Below are 22,210 nucleotides of genomic sequence, written 5' to 3' on the forward strand. Positions count from 1 at the left end.
GCATTTTCTTCTCCCGGGCTGAAATCACAGACCATGGAATGAAATTATTCTGACCGATTTGAATGTAACCTTGCAAAGAACACGTGACCCGTTTAGGGTGTGTTTTAACCCATTGGCAGCTTCCAAAAATTATATAGCCGAACTTCCTGTCAAACAACCTGGACGAGTAAAGTTAAACTTGGAATTGTGGGAAAACCCTAGATAATCTGCTTTTAGTGCAATTATTTTTGCACCCGCTAAACAAACTGAACATTTTATCGAAAAATAAGTGTGATTTCAACATGATGCCTTGTGTAAAAAAAATGCAATGAAATGTTGAAAAACAAAACATGCCCTCACTGTCGAAGGCTTTGGAATGCATGTTTTTACAAACTGTCATAGCGTGGCTTGAATGCTACTTGGTCAGTAAGATAAGTTGCATTCATCAATTAGAAATGGCAGTTAAATCTCTGGAATTTGTCATTTTCACACCTCGAAACGTCATCCCGAGTGCCGGATTTTACCATCTAGTGGAACAGTTTTGTCCAATAGGCCAGATGTTTAACACCCCTTGCTGTACACGATGAATCACAGATTATTGAATGATTTCAGCACTTTATTTTTGACACTGCATTTTTCCTTTCCCCTTCGTTGTGCAAGTCCCAAAAAAAGACAACCAACACTTTCCAGCAGTTTATTATCAACGTCTGTCGTGTAGCTTCAACAATTAATAATCAAGGCAACCTTCAACTACACACATAAGCAACAGAAACTGAGATTCTGCTAAAACAAATAGTTTGTACTGGAAAAAATGACAGCATGCACTCCCTACAGGGAGGAAATAAAGCACTGTAACTGACACGTAAGACTGACAGAGCTACTACACAGAGTTGTGTTTAATGCAAGCCATTACCCCGTTACAATAAACTTGTGAGGAGAAGCTGTGCCGTCTCTCATATTGACAATCACAAATGAAAACGGGAAATGCTGAACCTTTTGTGCCGAAGCCTTAACCCAGGGGAAAATATCCTAACACAGGCAGAGGTGGTTAGAAAAAATAGAGCATGTTATACTTGGGCACAGTGACATGTCCTGTACATTCCTCAGTACTGCAACCGTCTAAAGTGTAACGGCGTTAACTTCCCGTCCATAAAAATAGGGAGATGGAATCAGAGAAACTCTTTTCAACTAAATGCTGCATAGCAATATTCTCATGTGACGGGACATGAGTCTTTCCATTGAAATTAGAAATTATGGACGAGAAGGACATTCCAATGTTTCATGCAACCACGATGGAGACACCAACACAGAATGGCTTAACATGCAAGGCAAAGACTGAAAGGATTCTGACAGTTTTTCAGCATCGAGTCATTTCTTACACTGAATACCTGTAAAAAATAGGAGCATTACTTTAAAGCAGCAAATTATCCGTAACACAACTCAAGTTTATACTTGGGCTAAGGCACCGACGTAACAAAATGAACAAATAAAGAAGGCCCGAACCTCCGAGTTCCCCTAGTAGAACCCGGCGTACTTGTGGTGCCCATGAGGTAACTGCCTAAGGAAAAACGATAACTCTGCGCCACTTTGAGAAGAGTAACAAATTAGGAATTGGAATTAAAACTCAATTCAATAGGATTTATTTCAGTCAAAAACAGACCGTGAATACATACAATAACTCTGTGCTAATCTTTGCTCTAATCCACTATGCTTGACAACTAGATCACTACGCACAGAGCACTGCTACTGTATACACCTACACCCAGCTAATGAATAAGTCAAAGACAATGATAGCTTTGTCCGCTCACAAACTGCAGTGGACTTCTTCACTTTAGAGGACCAGACACAAAAGAAAAAGTGTCCACGTGACATTGGACTCCGCGATACACCCGTCAATGAAAAGGTGTACAACAACTGACAAACATACATTTTATGGTCACTTGTGCCACACTTGGATGAGGAACCGTATATTTCAGAGAGACATCGACACAGTTTTGAGTGATGCCTTATTCATTGTTTTGAAAGATAAAGCTGATATTCACTGGATTTCTCTTGACTGCAAAACTTGGATGCAACTTCAAGGAGGAGACCATAAGACACACAAGCGCAAATTTGATATCTAATGTGTCTGTGCTGCGGTTCATGTGAAGGCTTCATGCATATTTCAGACATGTGAACTGAATGCACAATATTGTATACTGTACAGGACTGAGGAAATTATTGTAAATTGGTGTGTCCATATTTGGGTCAGGTCATACAGAGTGATGTTGCAAGCCTTTTCATGACAGCTGCATACTGCTGTAGAGATCGAGTAAGACCAAACAGCAAAAGCCAGCCACAGTGGTAACGCACTGAAATATACAAGTAAACCGGCTTTTCAGACAAGACAGATAATACTTAAAGTGCAAATAAACATGTAAACTGTCACAGGAGATGATAATTCCTGCCCATTGAGCTAATAAAGTGCAGCAAAGCTGTTAGGATGTACACCTGGAAAGGCTCTAGACTCAATTCCCCCAGTGGAATGGTCAGAAACGTTTTCGCAGACTTCTGACTTCTAAGACTATGGTCTGCCAGAGGACAGCACATACAGATCAGCCTCACTGGAGGAGGCTTATAATGAAAACCTGTACTGCAATGGTTCACGGAGCTTCACTCAGAGGCCTTCAGCGATTGGGTTTCTCGGGGTGGTGAAAGAGAGCGCACAGCTCCTCGCATGTCTGGGTTTCCACAGAACTGAAATGGGACTCCATGTTCCATGCCAGGTCTGCAGACAAGAAGTCATCCATGACCGTTTGCGTTTCATTGCTGGTCAGAAAGAGGTGTCCCAGGCCTTCTGCTTGACTGGTCACGGTCTGCGTCTCTGTGCTGTTCAGCAGCCTTGCATGCTCACTCTGACCGACAGCAGCCTGAGCAGGGAGGCCGGTGGTAAATGGAGGCAGGTCCGTCTGCGTTTCTGTATCTGAGGATTCTGTGCTCATAGAGAAGCTTGAATGTCGTAAGATGCTGCTCAAGGGCATGTGGTTTCCAGCGTTCAGCAGGAAATTGAGGTCGGTTTGAGTCTGAGTGTCAAACAGCTCCAAGTCGCTGGCCTGTGTTCGACTTGGTCCCTCGTTTTGGTCCAGTTCGTCCATGAGGAGGAAGTCTGTCTGCGTCTGAATGTCCAGAGACTCCAGCGGCGTGTCACCACCCAGCCCTCCCAGCTCGCTCTCCTCGGTCTGTGTCTGAATATGCCCGGCGTTGAGGAACTCTTCAAAGTCAAAGTCTATGCCATTGTGCTGCTCCTGAACTGAAACGAGACCAGACCCACAGCCTGCAGAGGCCTCCGTGAGCACCTGGTGTCCTGACATGCTGTGAGACAGAATGTTCTCGAGGTCATTTAACAGGGTCATTGTTTGGGTCTGGTTGTCTGCCATGTTGTTTGTGTTGAGCTCATGTGTCTGCACCCCATAGCACATACCACCCACTGACTTGGAGTCTTCATATAAACCACTTCCTGCAGCACTCAGGGTGTCCTCAAGGTCCAGAGCAGTCTGGGTGGAGACACTAAGAGAGTCACCAGCAAATAGATCAGAGCAGATGATTGCTTGGTCCTGAGCCTTCTCCTCTGCCTGGGACATAGCAACATACGTCTGTGTCTGCCTGGTTTTGTACGGAAGTTCAGTGGACGAGCAAGGAATTTGGCTCAGGCTCTGGAAGTCTGTCTGAGCACCGATAGAGGATGTGGCTTTTGCTCGGGAGGAGAATGTCTGAGTTTCAACACTGACTGGCAGCAGGACTTGAGCACTGACACTGATGTCTGTCTGCGAGCAGGACGAGACCGAGGACTCGGCCATGGAGCAGAGGCCTATTCCCTCAGCAGCACTCACTCCTGACAAGTACGATTTGTCTGTCTGAATGTTGGTGGACGTGCTCCTTCCTCGCTGGCCTGCCACGCTGCTGGCTGACTCCTCTGTGCACTCAGGGTCCAGACTGACCTGCACTCCCGTGCTGATGGGCCCCAGGCAGGAGCGGGACGTGGGCATACTGTCCTTGAAACTCAAACTTTTAGAATCGACTTGGGGAACCACTGCTCCCATGGCTTGTGGCAGAAGCTGCAGGGTGCTGACAGAGCCTTGGTTGTCTACTGCGAGGACGACAGATCTGAGAGTCCCACTGTCTGTAGATGGAAGGAGAACGGGCAGGTGGGCCAGCTGCATCACAGGAACACTGACCAAAGCCATCTTAGGCTTCAGGAGAAACAACTTGGGAGGGTTCCTTAAAGAGTTAGAGCTTTGATTCACTGCGTCCGGGGTGTGAACAGCTGAATCAGAGGGGAGTGCAGTCTCTGACAATTCCTTAGTAGTAGACATAATCTGGAAAGAGGAATCGCTGGTCTTAACCTTTTCAGCACCACTTAAGAGTTTCTCCAGCTTTCGCTTTTTCACTGGAGGATTTCTGTCAAGAAACCAAACAAGAACAAGACAAAAATGAAAACCATCCTTATGAACTGAAACATTGCACCATGTCTCTAAAAATCTCATCTGGGCTACACGTGTACATGCCTGTGTTCAGTAGGAATCTCGTGACCTGTCCTGTAGATATGCGAGAGCAGCGCTGCTCTGCTGGCGTACGGACAGCCACAGGTACACTGGTAGGTCTTCCCACAGTCCTCTATGTGCCTCTTGAGGTCCCACTCGGTGCTGTAGCCATTGTTGCACTTGGAGCATTTATGTTTCTTTTCTGCATGCATCTTCATAAAGTGCTGGTGTCGAAGAGATTAAAACGCAAATAAGTTATTTCAGACAATAGTTTGATAATTATGTTTTTCTTCACATGGTTTTCAAATATTCAAAGTGCAGGACAACATGAACAGATTTCAACAGGTTCCAGAGAAATGAGGAAGTGGCTGTTTTCATCATGCGAGTTGGTCGGTGCCACGTTTGTTGATGTAGGACTTCAAGAAGAAATGCTGCTATTTGGAAAAAAGAGCAGTCCTATGACTTATTAAATCTGTGGTACAAGATACAGACATTAATGTAGGATAGCTTATCAAACTGATAACATTATTCATAGAATATAGATTTAAATCCTTTACTATGAAGCACACAAGTTTAAATGTAAATATTTGGTTTTATTTCAAACAATAAAGCAGGTCTTTTTGGCGTTAAAGATGGCATTTAGCTCAAGATGATACAGATTGAAATGTTTTTAAAATGATTGTTACAAAAGAGTGAAGATAATGCTTACTTGTTTAACCAGCGAAAATTGGGAGAATGGTCTGTTTGGCCCCCTGGGACAACCCTCAATTGGACAGCAGTAGAGTTTCTGCAAGCCTTTCATCTCCTTCCTGACCGTGGGATTGACAATACCATCCTGCATGTGACAAAAACAGTGAGTCGGTTAAAACAAAGACAAGATTGCAATTTTAACCTTTAAATCACAGCAATTCTTGAAATAACAGTGACTGCTCATAACGCTGCATTGGCTGTGCCTTGCAAAAAAGTATTGCCCGGAATCAGAAACTAATCATGTTACTGCTCTGGAGATTTTAGCAAACAAGCCACAGTTTCATTAATCTAAAATATAGTTCCTTTGGAAAAGTGTGTGTCTTATATCAAAACCCCACCATATGTCTATTCATGATTAACCCATCTGTCAAAGGCATCATTGAACCGCCACTGAACAAAAGTATAAACAAGACTTTTGTTTTTGCTCCCATTTTTCATGAGCTGAACTCAAAGATCTAATACTTTTCCCCTCAAATATCCATCCCAGTTCCTGTATGTCCAGCACACTCACAGGACATGTCACCCATTGAGCATGTTTGGGATGCTTTGGATCAGCATATACGACAGCGTGTTGCAGTTCCTGCCAATATCCAGCAACTTGGCACGTTTAAGAGGAGTGGCCCAACATTCCACAGGCCACAATCAACAACTTGATTACCTCTATGCCTAACAGATGTGTTGCACCGCGTGAGGGGCAAATGGTGGTCACACCAGATACTGACACCCCCCCTCAATAGAGTAGTACTGCACATTTTAGAGTGTGCTTTTATTGGCGCCAGCCTAAAACACACCTGTACAATAATCCTGTTGTCCAATCAGCATCTTGATAAGCCACCTGTGAGCCGAATGGATTATCTCAACGAAGGAGGCGTGCTCACTAACATAGATTTAGACACGTTTGTGAACAATCTTTGAGAGAAACAGGCCTTTTGTAAACATAGTAAAAATCGTAGATCTTTTTGGTTCAGCAAAACTTGGTTAACCAACAAACCACCTGCAGGTACAGCAGGCTCAGCTTTACAAAGCTGCAGAACACATTATTGCACTCGAGTGCATGTGGGAACATCGAACAGTGTATTTTTCACTCCACTCAATCTCCTGAAATGTCAAAGCTCCGACCTTTGCAATACATCAAAGCACATTTGGAACGATACTGAAAAAACGAATGCCGCCGTTCATAATAGACAAGTCCATGACAGGGCATTTATACTGAGGCCTTGGTCAAGGTCACCTCTATCAGCTGGAAACCCAGAGGGAGAACAGCCGAAGCAGACAAAAAGCATTTGCTTCATCACAAGAGGTTTATCATCAAATGACAATTTTGGAATGCTTTTGCAGTCCACTTCAGCTACATCATATGATTTGTAGGCTGAAGCATGACTAATGTGTAGGTATTATTTGTCATCAGTCAGTAGTGGGCAGCAGCTCAAAAGAGAAAGAAAGCCCAGATCAACTGTCTTTTGTTACAGCGGTGCCAGCCCACTGTCTTTCAGCATTCAACCGCCCGGGTTACTTTTCACTCCAGAAATCTATACAAGACAGTGATAAGTTACAGTAATTGTCTTTAATTCCAGCTTCTTTTTGCTGCAAAGAGCAGTGAATTGAAAGACCGCTGCAACCCAAGCCAAAACAGTCACATTAGCCTTATGAAAGGAGTTTGAATAAGGCTGAGGGGACGAAATCAAAAGGAGAAGTATCAAGTAAGGCAACAAATCAGCAATTAATACTGTTGCACGCTGATGCAAAAAAAACCAACTACATTGGTTTGAAAGTGGACACAAAATAAACAGGTATGGTATCCCGCATCATGCCCCTTGCTTGCTTTCTGACCTCATAAATAATGCACAAGAAGCCGATAGTGAGTAACTGTGGCCTTTAGGCACTTCTGTCATCCTGTCATCCACAATTTCATGAGCACTGCTGACACAAGTCTCACATTGCTGTGGATTTAAAAATACCAGCCTTGATCTGTGCTTTTGGGCTAAAATAAATGACTACAAAGAGAGCCTTGTTAGCGAGCAGCACTCTTTAAAGGCAATCTGTGGTTGAAACGTGGCTGCACACTGAAAAATCAAGACATTTTGTTCCCGGTAATTACATATCCTTTATCATATTGAAAGCAATGCAGTTAAAGTTGCTGATCATTTCTAAAATGTTGCTCATCCTGATCACGTTTAAACAATAAAGTGGAGAAAATCATATAAATATATGGCAAACATTCAGTTCCATTCATTGGGCCTCTTGTGTCCTCTCTGGGCTACATGGAGTACTTAGAAGAGCTAATTCACATTCTCACGTTCACCTATTCCAGACAAAGAGCTTAGTCTATCGCAGGACAAAAGGCTGCTTTTCCCACCAAAGAACTTCTTTCATGGTGGGGAAACAGTGAATCACTGCCTCCCACCAATAAACCCAGTCCAGTGAGGACAGAGGAAGACTCTGGTCCAGTGAGGACAGAGGAACCAGAGGAACCAGGGTCAGAGGTAGACTGTGGTCCAGTGAGGACAGAGGAAGACTGTGGTCCAGTGAGGACAGAGGAACCAGGGTCAGAGACTGTGGTCCAGTGAGGACAGAGGAACCAGGGTCAGAGGTAGACTGTGGTCCAGTGAGACCAGATGAACCAGGGTCAGAGGTAGACTGTGGTCCAGTGAGGACAGAGGAACCAGGGTCAGAGGTAGACTGTGGTCCAGTGAGACCAGATGAACCAGGGTCAGAGGTAGACTGTGGTCCAGTGAGGACAGAGGAACCAGGGTCAGAGGAAGACTGTGGTCCAGTGAGGACAGAGGAACCAGGGTCAGAGACTGTGGTCCAGTGATGACAGAGGAACCAGGGTCAGAGGTAGACTGTGGTCCAGTGAGACCAGATGAACCAGGGTCAGAGGAAGACTGTGGTCCAGTGAGGACAGAGGAACCAGGGTCAGAGGTAGACTGTGGTCCATGCTTCAGCACTGTGCTAATCTGTCCCCCGTGATCCAGAATATTAAATGACAATATAAGTAGCTCGTACAAACTACCGTGTTAATCATAAACATTACAACCAAGCAGACGTTAGAACCAGACAAAATCAAAGTATCCTTTCACCAACACGGAGGACATCCTGATGTCACGAGTGAACCATCACTCCCACCCTGTTAGTTACGGATGAGCTGCAGTTTTAAAAGAAGGCGTTTCGCCTCACGAGTTAGCCAAGTTAGCGCAGCAGTTCGCGAACAGCTGTAAAGCTCACCATTACTCAGCTTCGGGGAGAAATTACCTTTATCCTGTGCGACTTGACGAGATGCATGTTCAACGCAGGTGTGTTGGGGAGAATCTTGCCACATCCCTCCACGGTGCAGAGGATGTTCGTCCTCACTTCTTTGGTCAGCTCCGTGATGGTGGGCTTGACTATTTCCCGAGACTGCGACAGAGGCTCCTCGTCCGTCGTTGTGTACTCCCTGTTATTCATCTTGGCCGTGGCAGAGGCAGCCATGTTCCTGTGTTGACAGTCCATCGTGTGTTTGGCAGAGAGCCCCAGCAGCGGCAGCAGCAGCGGCGGCGGTAGGTCTCAGTGTGTAGAGACATTCCGTCCCGCAGTCCCTCAGCTGTGGCTGGCAGGCTGCTTCCACCTTCCTCTCACTCAGGGACAAGCGGGGGAACTGAGTGCGTCACTTCCTGTGTGGAGTCCTAACTTCCTCTACAAACAAAATCAACAACAAACGAGCAAACAAACAGCAATGTAGAGGCTATTTGTGTTGAAATAGTCATTCTGAAAATTCCTCGTTGTGACTGTATATTTTCATACATTAAATATCAAAATGAAAGACTATTTTCAAAATGAGAAAACATCACGCTCTCCACCATCATGGCTAATCTGAACATACAGTAGCGGAGGCTTACGCAATTAGCTATGGATTCATTAATCCAATACATCTTTTAGATATGAATTCCATGTGATAATCTTATATATTTTAAAAACAAATTAATTAAAAAAATTTTTTATGACTCAGCTCTAGAGGGAGCTCGCGGTACCACAGTTAAGGCTGTAAATCATATGGAGCCTCAAATGTGACATCTGAAATCAAACTTCAGCTTGTGGCCACAAATTAATACTTCATAGTCACAAATTAATATTTTGTGGCCACAAAATAGTAATTTATGTCCAAAAAATAGAAATAATAATTTGTCTACAATTGAAAGTTTCATTTCAGAAATCATTTCAGATGCGTAAAACTCCAGTTACTTCAGGGGCCACATACAGCCCAATTTCATCTTGAGTGGGCCCGACTGGTAAAATAGTGCCACGATAACTTATGAATTTGAACCTGTTGCACAGAGTATTTGTAATGAAAATGATTGTTTTCACAAAACCAAATTACTACTGAAATTTACTCAAATTTAAAAATGACCCAAATGGTGATGATACATTTTGGTGTAAAATACAGTGAAATGCTCCCCTTTCTCGCTGTTGCAATGTGCACTTTTACAAACTCACCCTGACAGTATGGCTTTTAGACGAATGCCAGTTTACTTACAATGAGATAGCAATCGTTCATGGCATCACTGATATCTTGGGTCTCAGTGTTGTGTCTGCTACTATGAAGAAATTTGTTTTGAAAAAAAAATACACCAGTGTTTTCTTCATGGTTTGGCGGGACAGCTTAGAGCCTCTTGAAGGTCAATTTTGGCCCACGCCCCCTATGTTTGCCACCCCTGTAATAGATAGTGGAGCAAAGTAAGCTAAATTGGCCAATACATTATTCTTGAGGGCACGGTGTCTATCCCTTTTCATAAAGGCCCTATGAAATGAGAACAACTTTACCCAGTTTTTAAATCATGCCTCTGAAGGCTTGTTGAGAATCTATCTCATAGAAAATTAAAATTGTGTCACAAATGTGTATTTTCCTATCAAATATCCTGCTTTCTTCTGTCTGTAAAGCAGTGTCAGAGAGTAAGTGAAGACTCTTTTAATCAAACTAATTTTTTCAGAGAACTGTTTCAACCGTTCATGGCGATTCGCGGCTTCCTGAGAAATGGATCAATAACTCTTATTTTCTTAAAGTTTGACAAAATCCCACGGCCCTTTTGACATCCGTGCAGGCTGGCTCGGATGTGTTCAGTCTGATTATTTTTAATGCATTGTGGGATACTGTCAATGGCTTATATGAGGGAATAATGCCCGTTACAATATGACACACACCAGGTACATCTATATTAAATTGGCAACTGTTCCAACTGTTGAAGCCCTACTGCCACATTACGTTGCATGTGTAGTATCCCTCTCACGCTGGAGTTACTCTGTTCAAAACACATAGATCTTTAGAGCAAATTGCCTAAATGTCAGGTGACAAATGTCATGAAGTTGTGTCCATCAACTCAGGGTAACTCAAAATTGCACAAAAGGGTATTCTGTACACAGCTACTAACTGCTTATGCACTAAAACAATTTACTGTAATTGCAACCCATTTGTTATCATCAGCCGCTGTATACGTCACAGGACTCGTTTACGGTTATTTGAAACCCAACCTTTATTTTATCATATTATACCTCATCACATCACTGCACTCACGTCTCCTAATCACTACTGCAATTACCGCGTGTTCAGATTTCTGGCCTTTGCAACATGCGTTTGGATTGTTTTCATTCAGGCAATTCCCATGGAGTCATGTTGCTTGTGACACAGCTAGGGCTGAACCAGGAATATTCTGTTGTTGCCTTGCTCATTCTATACCATTAACTACTCTTTCTTCGCGAGTATAGCCTTTTTTGTGCCTGCGGGTTGAAATTTCGTTTGTATTTTAATAGTAGTAAATCTACAGTGACTCTTAGGTTGGCACAAATACCCTAAAAAAATCAATTAGTGACACTGCACAGTGGTATTATGTTATGCAGCCCATACTTAACACGGACGCCGACCTTTGACTCGATGGCAGAATTTCAGTTTTTCACCACATCCAGAGTGTGAACGTTGCATGTTTTCTCTTATAAGGTACCTGCATTGAGCACAAAGGACCACTGAACCAATGATGTTTGTAATAGATAGGCTTGGAAGTGTTTATTATGACATGCTTGAATAATCTGCACCAAATAGTCAAGTTTTAATGTCCAGACAAAAGAAGTTAAATTCATGTTAGTCAGGAAAGTCACTTAGAGCTGGTATTTCACTGCTGGCTATGACAGCAAGGTACAGCATTGTGTAAAAGAAAGTGACACACAAACCAATGTTTCTATTATATCTATAAAAGTATCTTGCGCTTCACAAACAGTCAACATTACCACAAGGACCAACTCTGGATGCTTAAAAAGGCCGAAGACGACTTAAAAAAAGTTTAACTTTGAGATAAACAAAACTTTCTGTACTGTTAAAAGAAGTAGATCAACGATACAAGGCTAGACAAATTCAGGTTAGCAGCGGTAACAAATAATGCCAGGGGAGAAACCTCTTAATCGAGGCTCCATCATCAGTTCTGTGTCTGGTGCATTTGTGAGGAGGGACCGGGGCCGTTGTCTGTGATCACAAAATAGTTCCTTCCTTTTAAAGGGACCGATGAAAGAAGGGGTGTGACAGGAGTGGAGGCAATTCCTGCAAAAATAACAAAAATGCACAATGTAAAGAAAATATTGAATAAAGCAAGATCTAATGAAAAGGACTCAGTTCAGCACACAAAATCCAAAATTAACATTTTAGATGTTTAAACAACTCCCCCACATCATCCATATGAAGTTGTCTGGCAATAACAAAAGGTCATGTTGAGAACTGAAAAGATATTCATGTGCTAATTGTACACTAATATACAATTTGATGACTGCTGCTCAAGTGTCTATCTACACTGAATAAAGCAGCAGGTCGTTAAAGGACTGTTGAAAGTAAAAACGAATGACGGAATGCTGAAAAAAATAAATAACCCGTAAAGTGGTTAAGAAAAAAAATAGAAGAAAAGAGTATGCCCTCCAGAGTGTCAGGGTGCCCACTTGTGGTCATTTAAAGAATTGTAAACACAACGAAGCAATGTTAAATTAACATGTATATTGTTTCCTTTTTAAGACAGAAGCCGTTCTCTTGTGGATTCGGTACCTGAGGATGCACAGTGTCTGAGGGACTCCAACAGGTTCACACTGGCAAATTTAACAACACATCTGAAAGGCTCCTCCCGCTCAGTCATGACCTTGTTGGTGTGATCTCGGAATTTTGTTTCAAGCTGTAAAAAAACATCAATCAACCTATCAGAACAGAGTGACCTTTTGCATCTCCGATTATGACAAATTATGATGAGTGCGATTGCTTTTACCTTGTAAACTGCAGACTGTAGCTGAGGTAAGACTCCATCACCAAATGCCTCGCAGGCCATCCGCTGTCTCTTTGCTGCAGACTCGGCTTGTTCTCTTTCTATATGCATAAATATAGCCAAATTCACTCTACCACTATGCAGAATTCTGCCAGCAATGCACATTCAAGTCAAGTGTAATCTTTATCATCGAAATACTGTACATAGAGTAGCTTCAAGAAGTAATACATACGTGACACAATTTCATTTTTTTCTGCAATAGGAGTTGGATACTTGGTGGGAAAAACCTGAGAGGGAGTAAAGACAAAAAAAATCAACAGTTAAAGAATACTTAGAAGTTAAAGCTTGTTGCCTGAATTCATTTGAATGACAAAAACACTAGATTTTCTTTAATGTAAGAAACAGGCAAAGCAAAAGTCATCTTTAAATACATTCACATCCTAATGAGCTTACTTGCTGGTATCGCTTCATTAGGAGGTCTGTGATGGCCGTGAGATTCCGCCCGCTGAGGTGAGCGTCCTTAATAACGCGATGCCGAGTGGACAGAACCAAGGCCTGCACGGAGCCGCACATTGTTAGAGGGTAACAAACCGGCACCTGCATTGCCATGATAAAATGATTAAATACAGAAGTCAGTCCTCACCTGGGATAAGAGGGGCTTGAGCTTTGAGGTCAAGCTGGTCACAAACACGTAAGGGCTTTGAAGATAATAAACAACATAAGTCGGCTTGAGGTGGTTGGGCCGAGTCATGGCGTCTCCCCATGCAATTCGAATCCATATGGCTTCGTCAGAGTGCATCTTCATTTTGATTGAGACCTTTGTTTCAAAGTAAAAAAAAAATAAAAAATACTTTCAGTGTGGGATGTTTAATACATAAAAGCAGATCAAATGTATTTTCTTTTTATGTAATACAACAATAAAAATCTTAGTTATCTAAAAAAAAAAGAGAAGAAATGTTGCTTACATGTCGTATGAGCTCACTGAGATGGCATTTGAATTGCTGCTTGAACTGTATCAGATCAACAGAATGAGCATCATCTGGAAAAACATGAGATTCAAACATGCTTCAAAACAAGGGTCCAAATAAAATTTACATTTCAGACAAATGCGACAGAAGTATGGAATGATTTCCTAATTACAACATGGAGAAACATCCAGTGAGAGTCTATTTGATGAACTAATTAAGTTAAATGCGGGTAAATGGTCAGTGACAATACGTGACGTAGTTTTGGGAAAATAATCCTTGAAATTGATGGAAAAAGCAGAGTTTTCTGTGAGCATTCCTGCACACACAATGTTGTACCGGGATGTATTGTGGATGAGTCTGACACCCAGTGCTTCCATCCTGCAATTATTATTATTTTTTAACTGCACCACCCCAATCGACAAGCACTAGAAATCAAATCTGGCAGTGCTTGGAGTTCCTCTGCAGCATTAATTACAACACTTCACATGTCAAATATGACACTGGAACAAGGAAGCTGCAGCTGTGAACTGAGCAGTAACTGAGGAATTAAATCCACTAATTGTACGCAGTTACCATCAAAACTATATAAACACGTTGCTTCAAAGTCTTTCTATAAAACTAAAATGGATTATCAATGATTAAAGAAAGGAAATGCATTTAGGATGAGTTATAAATTACATAAAAATACAATAATAAAAAAAAAAAACCAATACCATATAACATCAATTAAAAAGATGAAGAACCCAATTCAAACCATATATTAAGATGAAAAACACTGATCCCTGGAGAAGCTGAAGTGATTTGTTTAAAGGGAGCTGACTTCATCCCTAAAAAGGTTCAAAATGAACATTCTCGGCTGAACATACCTTCAGGATCCAGGAGCTGGAAGGCGTGCCACATCCCCTGGTTTGGATTTTCAATGACATCTGAGACAGTGAAAGCAGATCGAGTGGCACTGAGTCATTTCATTTAACAGGTTTTGATCATTTTACAATCTAAATGATAAAAATCAAAAACAAGAAAACAGGATCAGATTCTTCGTTATGATCAGCTGATATGCTTTTGAATTTGCAGGGTAAGACTAGTTTGGGTCGATGTGGACCTGAAGCAGTGTGATTCAAAAGGAAGTATTATTACTTCATATATGATTTATAGTTTATGTAAGAAGTGTCAAAGATCATTGATTACAATGAAAGATTTTATTCAATTTGATTAATGGAGCTGGGCTTACAGCTAATAAGTTAGACGACTTCTCACTCCTTTTGGGATATGAACATTAATGTTGTTATTTCAGTGTATTTATTTCACATTAATAATACAATTTTCCACGCACATATTGTGTATTGCCTTTGGTTTAGTATAGATAAGACTTTATTGATCACAGAGGGGAATTCTTTACAGCATTGCTCCACACAGAATAGAATATTAAAATATCATTTAACAATGAATAAAATATTAGACAGGTAAATATGAATGTGGCTCGGTTGGTAGAGTGAATGGAGATCCATGCATGTCAGCCGCCTCCATTTGTGTGTGAACGTGTTTGAATAGGTGAATGTGATTAACAATGTCAAGCAATGCAATAAAGCGGTGAAAAACGCTATATAAGTGAAATCCATTTGCCATTTACTTGGCAGGAAAAACATTATTTATAAGATTTTTGTAAATTATAAATAAACCAATTTTTTTGGGTAATAACTTAGAATTAAAATGTGGACATAATGCTAGACATTGTGTGTTGATACTGTATTTTAAGAGCATATAAACAGTGTTGAGATGTACTTACGCAACATTTCCAGCTCTGTGACGTGTCTAACCGTCAGTTCATTTTCCTGAGGAGAAAAACATCACAAATTGTTGTGGTTCAGACTATGCATTTTAATAAAGTCTATGTTTTCACAAAACAAAACAATTAGTTGGGAAAATGACTACAATCTCAACACGAAGGCAATCGTAATATAAAATATAATAATAAATAATACAAACACCTTCTCCTCTAGCTGTTGCATTATGCATGTTTTTACAGACTCCCTTTGGGAGCATGACATTGAGGCAGCCTGACTGATCTCAGCTCAGGTTTCAGTGTTGTTATGTCTGCTACCTTTAAGATTTTTCTTTAAAGTCTGGTTTCTTTGAAATGTTTACAATTTGCTTGGTGGTTTGCCAGGCCAGTTTGAAGCCTCTTGCGGGCCGGTTTTGGCCCACGGGCCTCATGTTTGACACGCCCGGTTAAAAATGAAGTTAGTCGTTTTATAAATACGCTGCCAACCACTCAACCATACGCGAAGGGAAGACAGTGACAGCCGAGAACGTGCCGCATACCTCGCAGATCGTGAGCAGTCTCTCCGTCAACGCCCATTTGGACTTGATGGGGTCCAGAGATCGCCGCTGGGCCTCAGACACACGCTCCCACTTCTCCAGCGAGGCTCGCAGCTTCTGAGTCGGGATCCGTCTGACGAGTCGGTGCAGTAAACGCCTGGTAAAGTTGTCCATTGTTTCGTAGATAAACTTCGGCGTGATGTTTTCCACTCGGCCTGAAACCTGCTCATTCAACTTACAGAGAAACAACTGATACAAACCAACCGCCAGAGATACGAATCCACCAATCACACACTTCCTGTAATGCTCACCACCTCGGAAGACCGCCGCTTGCTGGATCGGAGTGGCATTGCAGCCGCCTCACCACATTACCTGGTTCTGCGTCCAGTGTTTTGTATAATTAAAAAATGTATAAGTCCTATACGAATCCTATACTTTTTTTTCTGGAAATCGATTTTCATCAATTCTGTTTGTTTGTCTTGGCGCTTTATTTTTATTTAATTTCTGTTTGCATCTTGTAATTACCCCCCCCCCCCCCCCCCCCCCCCCAATCATCACGTCATAAACTTAAATAACCCCAAAACAAGCTAAGAAAGCAATCCACAAATAAATAAACAAATGAATAAGCATAATGTAAAAGAACAGAGTGCATATGGAAATGTATGACTTGGCCAGGACACTCTTGAAAAAGTGATTTTTTGGTAAAAGTGTGTGTGTGTGTGTGTGTGTGTGTGTGTGTGTGTGTGTGTTTGAATCCTGATTTCAAATTCAAAGCCTTTAATGAGCATGACAAGACATGCCTGTTGTTGCATGTGAGACTAAACAGCTGGTGTCATTTGGAAAGCCGTAATGAGGTAAGCACCAAGAGTGGGGGCTGAACCTCCCACACGTTCATTACCCCTGAACAAGAGAAATTAAACATCCTCTTTTATCTGGAAATGTCCTTTTTACCTCATGTTCAAATGTTTAAACAAAATATATTTTAAACACATAAGAGTGTCTGATTGCATTGTTTTTAGGGACTATTAAGAAATATATAAATCCAGTAGCACTATGCACAGAGCAGGCTTTGAATATCATTGCACTCATGCATTTTTTTTTTTATCTGATGATGTTGTACTACAACTTTAAAAGTCATGGGTCGCTACTGAGTATGCTCATGCCACTTGTATTTATGTACGGTCATTTGTACCAGAATACACTTTGTCAGGACCTCTCAAAATGATAATGACTATTTGTAATTCTAACGTTACTAAGAATAATAACAACAAAAAACATATATTTAAAGAACATTTGTCCGAATACAATTCGTTAAGTGCTTCAAAGTGTGGCATTTTAAGAAAATACCAAAATGATTGTTTACCGTGATTTTTGACATGTCATATATGCTTAAAAGTAAGCTACAAATAATAAAAATCATCATCTACATTATCATAATTGTCCGGAAAAACAACTTGGTCACTGAACTGCTGCTGACCTTCTACTACTGCTGACATACTGTATTACAGTATGGTACAGGGAAGCACTGAGGCAGATAGGAGGCTACAGAAAGTAATCAGAGTAGCACAGAAGATTGTTGGCTGCCTCCTCCCTTCCCTGAAGGACATTTAAGCCTCCCAATACCTTAGCAGAACACAAAATTCTGGTTTCCATCTGTTTGACCTGTTGCCCTCCAGCAGGTGCTACAGATGTTTCAAAGTAAAAATAGACTCAGAAATAGTTTCTTTGCCAGAGCCTTAACAACCCTAAATTGACACATTCATTGAATCACATGCACATTCTGCACATCACAAACCACACCAATACAAACAAATATAAAATCTACTGTGAAACATCTGTGAACCTATTACCATATGTCACTATTTTTTGTTAAATTGCACTATTTTAAAAGTCTTATTGTTCTTATTTTTATTCATTTGCAGTGAGAGGAGCAGCGCTTCAATTTCCAGTACATTGTAGAATGATAATAAAAGTTTTCTATTTCTATTTCTATTTCTATTTCTATTTCTATTTCTATTTCAATTTTTTAATAGCAATAAATGTATGGAATTAAACTTATGCCAAACAGTATAATGTAAACATACACACGAGTTAAAAATGCACAAAACCGGAAATGATACTGGGGGAATATTCTTGTATTTCCTGCTACTCGCGTCATCACAAGTCCCACCGTTCATAAAATACGTGAACACTATTGGTTACTTTCTCGAAGAAGGCGGGCGCTGATTGGCTGTGACTGCTGTCACTCAAAGCGCCGCTGACACAATTACGAAAGCTTGTAGTAGTTCTCGCAGGCAGCATGTCCTCCAGGAGCTTGTTGTCTTTGTAGCAATGACTGGTGTTAATACAGGGGCAGTAGATTCACTTCAGACCTCTAAGGTAGCATCATAAATTGTTCTGTTACTATACAGTCGAGATAAAGGGTAAAAATCGCTAGTTGTCCGGTGGTTGAGAAGTTATCGTTCATATTAGCTGAGGCCTCAGTTAGCTACAGTGACACTACACTGAGGGAAACTTCTCACATGACACCGATTTTCTTCCGGTAAGTTACTCTCAGCCCGCACGCCACGGTGTTACTAAGTAGTCGTAAACTGTTAGATAATAACCAAACTGTTGCAATGACCGTGGAGCATGAGCCAGGGTCAACTGTAGGTGTTTCCAGTAGCTTAACAATGGTGTGATGCTGTTGTTTTCCATGGTGCTGATTGTGTCCCTGCTGTCTCTGTGTCTGCAGGTAAGTGTGGCCTGGAAACACAAACCCCAGCAGCACAATGACAGCTCAGGAGGGAGAGGGATGGGGAGGCAGTAGTATCCTTTAGAAGGCGTGTCCTTGGAAGGTGGTTTAGCATGAACTTCTCCATAATTTGCTCAAAAGTAATGTAAAGGCAAGCTGCCAGTGATGGCAGTCATGGTGGCGTCAGAGTGGCGGGGCAGAGGAGGGAGGCAGGCAGATTATCCACTCTGGTGATGATGATGATGATGATGATGATGAACAAATTCCCATCTTGCATTTGTTGACTCTGGTCGTTCTTTTTATTTGTGAAGATGGCACAAGGACTTCTGTCCCCCATCAACATTGTTATAAGGTCGGGTGTGTCTCTTCAGTTACTTTTCGACTTCAGGATCTTTCCTCAAATAGGAGGAAGTTTGGATTAATTTTTGTTCTATTGTTGTTTTTTTTAGTCCTCTAAAAGGTCTGTGGTCATGATGTAGTTAGTACTTCAAAAGATTTCAGATACTTTGGGGGGTTGAGCTGACCTGATTGGAGGACTTCCCGTCGCGTCACATTTCCACGCCACAGTGGAAGCTGTGATCCTGCCATTTGGGCTTGACTACGATCTGTAGGCCGATTGTGTGCGAGTGTGTATTCTCAGTGGCACCTTTGTCTTGTGGCTTTTCAGTCCTGCTGCAGTGTTTCATTAAGACCTTAACTCAGAATGCACCCGGACCTGTCGCCTCACCTGCACACGGATGAATGTAACGAGCTAATAACCCTTTTAAGGCAGTGTCACCAGGAGGTACGTCACGCTCACGTCCACCACGTATACTTTACGCGCCCTGTAAACATATTATCAAGATGAAACCTCTGTTGCCTCCAGCACAATGTCCTGAAGTTCTTCGGGACGTGTAATGACGTGGACCGGGCGATGCGCAGCTGCCTTAAGAAGGAGGTGAGTCTGTTAGGCTTTTTGCCTTGTGTGAAAAAAGATATAAAAACTGCTCTGATTAATTAACAGGTTTTTTTTCATTTACTTTTCTTTTTTATTCAACAGAGACTGGAAAAGCGAGAGCGCAGCAAGCAGCACGCAAAAGAAATGAAAAAGAAGCTGAAAGAAGGACCTAAGGAGCCCCTGTGAAGGACCAGTTATTCTAATGTGGCCTCTGCTTCTCCAGCGTAAATGTACGGAGGACAGTAGGACATTGAACTAAGCATGACGCTGCTTAAAAGGTTTTCTTCTCTCTTATTGTGTTAAGATCATGGAGGGTCCTTAACTCGGCTGTATTGTGTGTTGAGAGTGGCCGGTTTTATTTAGCTGTGTTTCTGCTTTGACTCTTCCTCGTGCAGCTCCAGAAGAAGCCGATGGAGTCCAGGTTGTAATTTGTATGACATCATATTATCCAGTTGTGTCCCAAAATAGAGATTTTTTTTCCCCCAACAACTCAGTTCAGTGAAACTTTCATATATATATTCTATTTATTATACATAAACAGGAATATTTCAAGCCATTAAACTCAAAACTGCAGCGTCTAAAAATCAGTTTTATGGTTGTTTTTTTTAACCAGAAGCCATCGTTGTCACAATGAAGAATGCTTGAATCTATTTAGTTGGTATGTCATGGGTGTAGAAATAACTGAGAAACCCATTGTTGGGGATACAATGTGTATCTGCTGTGACCTGCTGCTCTGACACGCCAGCTCAGCAGGTTGCTTACATGCTCCCATACGCAGGTTTGTGAAACTGACAGAAGTTTTAACATGTTTAAAGAGTAGCTTCGAGTTACTAAGTGTCTTGATCTTTGAGTATGAATGTGGATTTCAAAAAGTGGATTGAATGAGAACATTTTAATTTCAAGTTAAGGGAAAATCAGAGTTCTCCATTCATAAAGTTTGTGTCAGTTCAGCTCGGAGTCGGTGATATTAACTGAGCTTATAACCTGCCGGCCGGCCAAAACCCTGAGTCTCTCCCCACCTTCTCCCTGAATCCCTGAAGCAGATGTGAAACCCAGACTGTCCTTTCCTCATTGAACTCACCAATGTTGAAGCTGAATGAAATCACTCGGACGTATTTCAGGATGCAAATTTTAGACCCGATCAGACATGCTTCCCGTTCTCAGATGAAATGATCCACTTTATTTCCAACTGTAGACATGCACTGGCATTTAAAGACATGCAAAAGTGTAATATTGTGCCTTGTCTACGTTCTTGGAGCCATGAGTTGTGGCTCTAGTGGTCTGTGAGAAAATATTTGTAGGTCAATTATCACCTGTTTGGGGTTAAAGTTGCAGCAGATTGAATCACTGGTGGATCGTTTTGAGGCTTTTTTGTCTGAGGATGTGTCGTGTGTCAAAAAAATGAGTTGTTTCTTCAGCACGTCACGCTTTCAGAGGCTTACCATCAATGCCCACTGTAGTGACGCAAAGGAAAAATACAAGTAGTTTCGGTGCATATCTTCTAAAGAGGATAACTGTATGGTGATTACACATGTGCTGAGTTCTCTGAACTCAGATGAGTTTTATATCTGAGTTCAGAGAAACACTCGTGGACTTTAAAATCTGTTTTCTGAAACTGAATTACGGTGATAATTTGATATTTTAATTGTTTATTTCTGACATAATGTTGAAGCGAGCTGCAGACTCTTAACTATTGAAATCATACTTGGGTCTCTTGATGACCTTTTTAAACTCAGAGAAGCTCTTTTTAGATTTGCCCAAACTTAAACCTGCAGTTAACATTTAAGTCAACCACAAAGACACAACTGCCTTTACCTCACCAGGATTAAAAGGGAGCTGTTTGGAGTTCTCATCCATTTTTCTATCAGCAGTGTGCTCCATCAGACGTTAGCGGATCATTTTGATTTGATTTCATTCTTTTCAAATAAAGTGAAACTATTTGTTCACTTAAGAATCCTGTCTTGCTTCAGTTTTTTTTTGTGTGTGTGTGTGAGAACAAAGCGCCATTCTTTCAAGTGATTTGAGAAACGGTGAGAAAAATCAACCGGGAACACGTGTGGTTATGTTTTGAGCCGCTTGATCCAGCTGGGAATCAGAGGGACTGGAGGGGATTCCAGCTTATTATAGGACAGTGATTTCCATCCGACGGGGCGACAAAACGCTTGTGAGCATCACTTTTCATATTTTAACTACAGATGAGTCACCTCGTTTCTGTCACAAAACTACTACTAAAGCTAACTAATGGTGGTGAACGTGAACATATAAAGGTAAGCTTTGCAAAGTAAGCAGCGAGAGAAAAAGGGGCGGTGTGTCAGGCTGTAGAGGAAGATGAATCCATCATTAAGGAGAGGAGGGTATCAGGACATGGACTATGGCTTCGTCGCAGCAATGGACAGAATTACCAGCTGAATGCATCTTTTGGGGTTTGACGTTTCAAGCTATGCAGGCAGAAGCGGCGTGGAAACCCCAACAAGTTCATTATCCAAACAAAAGGAAGTCGTCATTACTAAATATAATCCAGAAACTATTTCACATATAGAATGTTCATGAGGTTATTTCAACTTTTTTTTTTTGTAATTGTACTGTAGCTGGTGGTCGCTTATTTGCGAGAGTACAAATGTGTCTCTCAAGAAAGAAGTTGGGAACCAGTTAAAGACACACACACACACACACACACACACACACACACACACACACACACACACACACACACACACACACACACACACACACACACACAC

At 41.6% G+C, this 22,210-nt stretch overlaps 3 protein-coding genes across 4 annotated transcripts; 1 reads left to right on the top strand and 2 right to left on the bottom strand.

Annotated features, from left to right (window-relative positions):
* Positions 1-586: 586 nt before the first annotated feature.
* atmin (ATM interactor) lies at positions 587-8,717 on the bottom strand (the record flags this gene model as incomplete). The annotated part of the gene is made up of 4 exons (XM_080489345.1): positions 587-4,416; positions 4,524-4,723; positions 5,209-5,334; positions 8,502-8,717. 4 exons carry the CDS (start codon positions 8,715-8,717, stop codon positions 2,646-2,648), a joined length of 2,313 nt encoding a protein of 770 aa, XP_080345471.1. The 3' UTR covers positions 587-2,645.
* A 2,531-nt stretch (positions 8,718-11,248) lies between these two features.
* Positions 11,249-16,094, bottom strand: cenpn (centromere protein N). Its single transcript, XM_080458555.1, has 10 exons — positions 15,802-16,094; positions 15,266-15,311; positions 14,346-14,405; positions 13,477-13,550; positions 13,155-13,328; positions 12,965-13,066; positions 12,744-12,798; positions 12,515-12,612; positions 12,301-12,424; positions 11,249-11,808 (listed from the first exon to the last, which is right to left on the bottom strand). Exons 1-10 carry the CDS (start codon positions 15,970-15,972, stop codon positions 11,687-11,689), a joined length of 1,026 nt encoding a protein of 341 aa, XP_080314681.1. The 5' UTR covers positions 15,973-16,094; the 3' UTR covers positions 11,249-11,686.
* A 1,963-nt stretch (positions 16,095-18,057) lies between these two features.
* On the top strand, positions 18,058-21,418 carry cmc2 (C-x(9)-C motif containing 2). Of its 2 annotated transcripts, XM_080491305.1 has the most exons (5): positions 18,094-18,340; positions 18,533-18,606; positions 19,246-19,316; positions 19,398-19,469; positions 19,572-21,418. In XM_080491305.1, exons 2-5 carry the CDS (start codon positions 18,570-18,572, stop codon positions 19,653-19,655), a joined length of 264 nt encoding a protein of 87 aa, XP_080347431.1. In that variant the 5' UTR covers positions 18,094-18,340; positions 18,533-18,569; the 3' UTR covers positions 19,656-21,418. The 2 variants fall into 2 exon arrangements, with proteins under 2 accessions (XP_080347432.1, XP_080347431.1); XM_080491306.1 differs by lacking the exon at positions 18,533-18,606 and having other exon boundaries at positions 18,058-18,340; positions 19,200-19,316.
* Positions 21,419-22,210: the final 792 nt, after the last annotated feature.

The sequence above is a fragment of the Lipophrys pholis genome (assembly GCF_963383615.2).
Source record: "Lipophrys pholis genome assembly, chromosome: 2".
NCBI classification, from domain to species: Eukaryota; Metazoa; Chordata; class Actinopteri; order Blenniiformes; family Blenniidae; genus Lipophrys; species Lipophrys pholis.